Source organism: Chelonoidis abingdonii, chromosome 20 (assembly GCF_003597395.2).
Source record: "Chelonoidis abingdonii isolate Lonesome George chromosome 20, CheloAbing_2.0, whole genome shotgun sequence".
NCBI classification, from domain to species: domain Eukaryota; kingdom Metazoa; phylum Chordata; order Testudines; family Testudinidae; genus Chelonoidis; species Chelonoidis abingdonii.
In genome coordinates, this window is record NC_133788.1 from 23,274,130 (window position 1) to 23,281,699 (window position 7,570).

At 41.7% G+C, this 7,570-nt stretch overlaps 1 protein-coding gene across 3 annotated transcripts in view; it reads left to right on the plus strand.

The window, feature by feature from the left end:
- Positions 1-6,829, plus strand: part of FAM222B (family with sequence similarity 222 member B) — a 32,769-nt gene extending 25,940 nt beyond the window's left edge. For all 3 annotated transcript variants that reach the window (XM_032788716.2, XM_032788715.2, XM_032788720.2), the window contains one exon: positions 1,432-6,829. In XM_032788716.2, coding sequence (XP_032644607.1) covers positions 1,432-2,981 — 1,550 coding nt within the window. In that variant the 3' untranslated portion in view covers positions 2,982-6,829. The remainder of the gene's footprint in view (positions 1-1,431) is intronic.
- The last annotated feature ends 741 nt before the right edge of the window (positions 6,830-7,570 follow it).

Consider the following 7,570-nt stretch of genomic DNA (forward strand, 5'->3'; position numbering starts at 1 on the left):
GGTAGCAGCATGACCTCTGGTAAGCTGTAGTTCCTAGGTCTCTTCCTCTTGGGACAGTGAGGTACCAAGTGCACTGGCAGTGGACCTGCTCTGCTCTGGAGAGGTCAGCTGCAGAACCCCCTACCAGCAAAGCACTGCAGTAACATGTGGAGGAGCTGCACATCTTGTTCTGTTAGAGAGGAGCTGCTTTTTTGGTGGACAAAAACTGCAAAGTGAAAAATCAAGCAAAAAGGGAATGGGATTGAGGAAGGCACAAGCCTATATTGGAAGATCTATAAAATTGTTTTTAAACCAATAGGTTATGAGAGGCAGCCAGTATAGCTGTGAAGGGAAATGTGCTGTCTGTGTGGAATGAGACTACAGCACTCTACAGGTGCATTCCACCCTCTTAGATTTTCAGACGGCCTTTGCTCACATGTACAGATGGCAGCCTGTTAGTCTATAAGGTGCCACAGGACTCTTGGCTGCTTTTACAAATGACAACCTGGTGCTCAACATTCAGCCAGGTGGATATCTGCTAAGTGAGAATAAATGGAACAGGATGACTGTCTGGAATAATATTGCCCACATGTGGTAGGTAGATGTGCCTTTAGGATCTGTTGTGGTACCCTGATTTTAGCTGTTTGTTGTTAGGATACTCTCCCAAACTGATGGTCATAGTGAATATAGAGATTAGTTGGGTAGGGATGGACAGAGTTGAAAGGCTCAAAATAATGCATCTTTACCAGAATGGGAATTATACAGTATAACATGGCGAAACTGGAATTGCTAAAGGCTTCTCAAAGAACCTTTGAATATTTGCTAGCAACGACAATTTAAAAAATTTAAGTGCCCCAATTTCAGAATAATGCTGACATTGAAATTCAAGAAGTGCTTAGATGACATGACTTTATATGGGGCTCTCACCAACACTCTGTGCATTTTTCCATTCTGGTCGCTAACTGCTTTCTCTGTTTCCTAGACTAGAAGCTCAGGATTCTAAGAACGGATTAAGAATGGGGGATAGGGAGGGAGGACAGAGGCAGATTTAAATTCAGAGAATATTAATTAGGCTGTGGCATTTCCCCCACCTTATCCAGCTTAGAAAATACCCTGAGGAGCAGGCGCCTGATATGTTTGTAATGGCACATCTCTTTTGGCCATTGCTCCTGCAAGGATTAATGTAACTACAAACATTTTCTGAATAAACTTAGTTTAAGAAATGGTTTGGTTCAATTTTTACTCCCTTTGGGCTGGTCTTGCCTGAAGTTGAGTGGTGCATCATGTTGGTTTCCACTGATGAAGAGAATCTGATAACTGGTGCTTGCACACTGGTTTTGGGAAGATACAGCTCTTATCTTTTGAATGCTGTTCTACCATAACTTGCTTGTTCTGAGGGAAAGCGGTTTCTTACCAGATCAGTACTGATGGATTCTCTCTCTCTCTTCACAGGGGACACTACACAGAAGATGAGATCTGCTCAGTATCCTACCCCAGCAGAATTGGATGCTTATGCTAAGAAGGTTGCCAACAATCCACTGACTATAAAAATTTTTCCAAACAGCGTCAAAGTTCCCCAGAGGAAACACATACGCCGTACTGTGAATGGACTTGATACTTCAGGCCAGAGGTATAGTCCTTACCCATCTCAGCCCACCACAAAAACAGGCCTGCTCGCAATAGTCAAATCTCCAGCTAAAGGAATTATCAAAGACTTTGACGGAACACGCTCACGTCTGCTGCCGGAAGCAATGATGAATCCCCCTTCCACACCATATGTTGCACCTAGCACTTTAAACCACCCTCAGGCGCTTGCTCGCCAGCAGGCCCTTCAGCATGCACAGACTCTGCCACACCCCCAGAGTATACCGCAGCCACAAAGCTTAACACACCCTCAGGGTATACCGCAGCCGCAGACTTTGCCACACCCTCAGAATATGCAGCAGCCACAGAGCTTGCAGCATCCGCAGACCATGGCACATCAGACTCTGCAGCACCCTGCAAACACTTTGCTGCAGCCAGGTTTACATGGAAGCAGAAAGATGCCAGATGCAGATGCACCGCCGAATGTGACCGTGTCTACCTCAACCATTCCCCTCTCTATGGCTGCCACTCTGCAGCAGAACCAGCCACCAGACCTGAGCAGCATTGTGCACCAGATTAACCAGTTCTGCCAGGCCAGAGCTGGCATTAGCACTACCTCAGTATGTGAGGGACAGATTGCAAACCCGAGCCCCATAAGTCGCAACCTGCTTATCAATGCAAGTACCAGGGTATCGACTCACAATGTTCCCACTCCCATGCCTTCCTGTGTAGTAAACCCTGTAGATCATGCTGCTGCTATTCCTTCTTCTGCCTCTGTTAATTTACCCATGATAAACATCAACAGGGTGCCATCTGCATATCAGAATGAAATGAAATCAGTTGCATGGAACCAGCATCAGCTTGCACATCTCCAGCAAATGTGTGGCGATGCTGCTGGACCTACTGGACTTGCGGGGAAGCACCCTCAGAGAGAGATTGCAGGGCAAGGTTTTCCTGGTAAAACTTCAAACTACCCCCAAGAACTGTGCATGGGCCAGTCTTTCAACTTAAAGCCTCCTATTGAGAAGCCTACACCTTCCCCACCTGTGAATGGATTGCAGGGACCCTTGCCATATACTAATGGGCACTATTTCCAGCCCATATGGAATAACATTCTGCCCACACCAAACAGTGACAGCTCTGGGTCACAGGACCTTGCCATGCCTTTTCATGGAGGACAGCCAGCAGGGGCACCACTAGATTGTGCAGCAGGAGCTCATTATAGAGCCGGAGCTGGTTCGTCCAGCCAGAATAATGTGATGCAGACCATGGATTACCTAAGTGGGGACTTCCAGCAGGCTTGCTTCAGAGATCAGAGTATGGCTGTGCTGGGAAAAGTCCATCGCCCTCCCATGAACCGAGCACCTGAACCAACTGATAGTCGAAATCTTCATATTCAGCACCCGGGGTATAGATAGGCTGCAGTCACTTTCACAGACAAAATTAGAGGTTTAGTCTTAATTTTAATTAATAAGTAAAGTATTTTTAATTTGCAAACTTGTGTGATCATTATAATCATTGAAACAAGACTAAATGTGTATTAAAAGCTTTACATCCACATTTTCACTTGTTAGCATCAAATATATAACATGTCTTTTTGTTTCAAATAACTTGATTACACTACTGCACCTACCAGCTGTTTCTTCACCACAGAATCCTCTTTGCTCAGCTTTTGCCTTCTGCTTGGTGACTACTTGCTGGTCTGTTAAGTTGCTGCCGGGTTCACAGTTATCTGATAGCCAGCTCTTAAAGAGCTAGGTAGCATAGATGCTTACATTTCCATTTAAATTTCCTCTGCAGATGAAGAGCAACAGAATTTGTCAGGAAGTAGGGCTTATTTTCAACTCGAAAGCCTGTTTCATTAAATGCATTAAACATTGACCATTTGCACTGATTAGAGGCTTATTTAATTGAAGAGGAAGCCTACCTTTGAAAGGGTTTAGCTAGGGTTATATATTTAGGCATTAACATAGGAAGAAGCTTTTTGCTAGCTCTTGTGGAGTTCTGCGTTTATCATTTTGACTTTGGTCTATCTCCAGAGTGAAAAGTCCCTCACAGATCTTCTGGACACACTGCTGAGGACAGGGTATGGGAGTGGCAGTTTTAGGATGTAGGATGCATAGCTGCAATTGTAGCTGCCTCCTTCCCTCTTTGCTTCCACTTCACCATTTTAAAGCTAACTATGTCTGGACCCCTCGCTGCTAGGAGTCTAGATTTCCTGATACAAAGTGCTGTCTTGAGGTTTTATTCCAGGAATCTAGACCCATTGATGACCCCACAAAGGGTTCAGTTGCTTCTCCAATAGGTAGAATTAATTTCAGGATAGATAAGCATAGTTAGAAGTCTGTCTCCACTTTAAAGGAAGGGCACATAGTCACTGGCATGGCGTTCTCACATTCCGACAGCATCAGTGAAATGAAAGGTATTTGCTATGAAATGAAGCTCTAACCATGAGACATGGTGAGACTTACAACACTCTGTTCTTGTATGTTAAAGCACCACCATAGATATGATAGAACAGTTCTCATATCTGGGAATTATCATTTAAGCTATTTTTAAAGTACTCTTTTTCCTAGATTCTCTGTGCCTAACTACTACTTTTTCCTCCCCACATCACCTAAAGCAGCTAAATGAGTTGGTGACCAATAGAACACTAACCTCAGTGTCTCATTCTCTTCAGCCTATTGAAACGTCCCTTCTTTTAAAGCTAAATTTATTGTAAGTAGGAAGTTTCTCATCTCTGTAAGTGAGATTAATACTTGAACATAATGATCACAGTCGAGTTTGGAATTTAAAAAAAGAAGTAAATGCATTGATTCTTTAGATGTACACTGGCTACAAATATTGCTCTACACTGTAACTTCGTGTAATATTTCTGTATGAATGTCGCCTGGTAGTGTGGGTTTGAGTAGCATTGTGTATGAGTGAACCCACTGGCCTCTGCCATTCACTGGCCTCCCTCACAGCCCTTTGAAAAACAAAGCCTTAAGTATTTGCTCCTTGAACTTTCCTTAATAAGCATGATTTAAAATCTTAAGACATCATACAAAATTTTAAAAAAATACACAACAATTTACAAGTTTTGAAGTGATGTCATAGTTGGCTAGAGATTCTTAAAGATTTTCGTAAATGGAAAAAATTAGAAAACATTTATTTGTATTTTTTAATTTAGACGTGTAGTTCTGGGCTGTAACAAATATTTAGGTTTCAAAGCTTAGCAGAGTATGTTTTCTGATTCCTTGCGTAAGATAGTACACTTATACCATGTCATTATTTAAATTCTTTTAAGTGTACTATAAACTGTTCTTCAGCGATTACTCTTTAGCAAAGTTAAGCAATCTGCCTAAAGACAGATTAAATTATGTGTTGGCTTGTGTTGCCTTATATTTAAAAGGAAAAATTGCCTGATTGTGTTATGCCAAATGATAGCAACATGAAGTCCTAATTTATTGTTTATAATCGTATTCCTGCAGTCTTTGTGAAAACTGGTAAATATACATCTATGAAAGAACTAAAACCTAAGGCTTTTCATGCAATATTTTTCTGAATATATTATCTTGGAAGCCAAGGATTGAGCCTGAAGCTGCTTCCCTTCCATTTTCCCTGTCGCCTTTTCCCCTCCTCCAAATTGATCTAGGGCTGTGCTATGACTTTAACATTTCCCACTAAGTTAGTTATTGTAAGGGGTTCTGCTACGTGAAATACCTACTTTTTATCCAATCCATTAGCCTGCTGCGAATCCAACCCCCTGACTGTGATTCTTCTGCCCTCCCCCTAAAACAAAGAGCTAGTGAAATCCCATGTTTTGGCTCTTGACAAAAAGTGGTTTAAATGTCTGAAGTTATGCTAATGTTACAGTAAAAGCCATGGAAGATAGTCTGAGAGTCTTGTCAGGAGTTGTTCTGCACTATTAACTGCAAATAGAATCCTCACCTCTGAGACTTTGGCCTGGTGCAGCAGGACTGTGAAGCAAAAATATTCAAGACATATCCAGGTAGGACATTCCATTAGCCTGTTCAAAAAATAAGAACAATTTTGCTATTAAAACCTACTCAGATATTTCACCTTGTTCTGAGTCCAATTTTTATTGAAAATAACTACATTTCTGCGTCAGTGTATGACTAACAGCTTTTTCTTACACTTAGAGATTTTTACCCTTTTTTAATCAATGTTTTTGTTCACTTACATGCTTAGTTTATAGACACAACCTGTAAAAGAAACCTTTACTCCAACATGAGCCCAGCAATAAGGGTCCAAGAAAGGACCCCCCTGGACATGCACTATTGTTCAAATGATGACAAAGGATAGAGTGGTACTTAGTATCATTTGGTAAAATCTTCTTATTTTGGGACTCTTTTATGCAGAGTGATGCTCTGATGTGTTTAGTACGAGCCATGCTTTTGACTTCTAGAGACACTTTGCAGTATTCATTCAGTTTGATATTTTTCCTTCCTCCAGTTCCTGCTATAATTTTACTAATACAAAGATGAGTAACTGCTTCTAAGGAAAATAGAGCATTCTGGTCCTGTTCCATGCAATATTGAATGCTGTGAAAGTCTCCCTAGCTAGTGGAACACTGTTTTGCATGTGTTTAATTTGTACAGCACTTTTGTAAGCTTTAGGCTTTCACTTGGGTCTTTGACATAGATGGGTGTCTTCCACTGGAATTTACACCACTGTTCTGATTAGAGCACTTCCAGCTTTCCACGTCTTCTCCACTGAAAGGTCAAGTACTTATGACCTCTGATGCAAATCTCTTGCTTCTGATGAGTGAAATCAATCTTGGACATTTATGGAAGAATTCTTTCCTTTGGAGGGGACAGTAAGGAGCTAAATAATCTATCCCCCCTAATGCACCACGCTGGTTCAGCAGAATATTGCTGTGCGGACACTTCTGCTGGTTTCTAATGACTGACTTCTGCCCAATGGAGGTTGTTATTAAACAGAGCAGAGAGGGGATAAGTGTGAAAGTGGTGTAAAGGCTTCCAGTGGGAAACTTCCATCTCTGCTGTATCTTTTCTATTGAGCAGGGGCTTTGAAGCTGTTAAATCATCAGCCCGATTTGTTACAGCCCAAAGTTAACATTTTATAATGACACTTATGAATTTTTTTTCTTAGAGAACCTTTTCTGAAGCTTATGATGTGAAAGATGTCTCCCCAGAACTCGGCCATTCCCGTAAAAACCAAACAGAAATGTTTGCTGGGGTTTGCTGTGGAGAGAATCGGGAATTGCTGCTGTATTTCATTAAAACACATACTGATTATATATACTGCTTCTCATGTGCTACGGGTATAACGAGAATCCTTTTCTTTTCTATTTTTTTTCTTTTGGTCTTCAGGAAAAAATAAAAAGTAAAGCCAAAAAGTCCTTTTCCCTCTGCCCCTTCTGCTGTTTTTATGCAGTGCGAATGAATGAGCCTTGTTTGGCCTGTGGTATTCAACTGATGTAGCCAATGACATTTGCTGTAATAGTCTAACTTCTGGCCAAATGTTCCCAGAAAAATTTGGGAAGGACTGTATCTGGGATTTCAAATACTTTAGGAGCATCCTAGAGATCCTTCTGCGGTAAAAGCACCAAGTACTTCTGTGAGACTATTATGTCATGTGGAAAACTGCAGGCCAAAAAATGGTGAAATTCCTGAAGATGTCTGTTTGAGGGCTGGGTTTTCTCCATTCCTGGTGTTTCTATCTCAAGAGCTGTGGGGATGTTATTTCCCTTTTAGTTTGATGTCATGAAAAATTGTTCTTACCTTGAAAACTTGAAAGTTACTGTCATTGTCTGCCGGTCTCCTCTCCACTACCTTTTTCAGGTAGAGTGGAAATGAACTCTCCCCAGATGCCAGTATGAGTGCTTTGCCAGCTGGAAGACTTTGAATGAAGCAGAAACGAGGTGCTGCATAGGCAAGTGGAGCACCTCTTCAAAGTAACCAACTTTTGTCAGTGTTTAGTGAGAAACTTCCCATTAACCCATTGGTTTGTGGTCCACTCCAGTTCTTGGGAGCCGCTC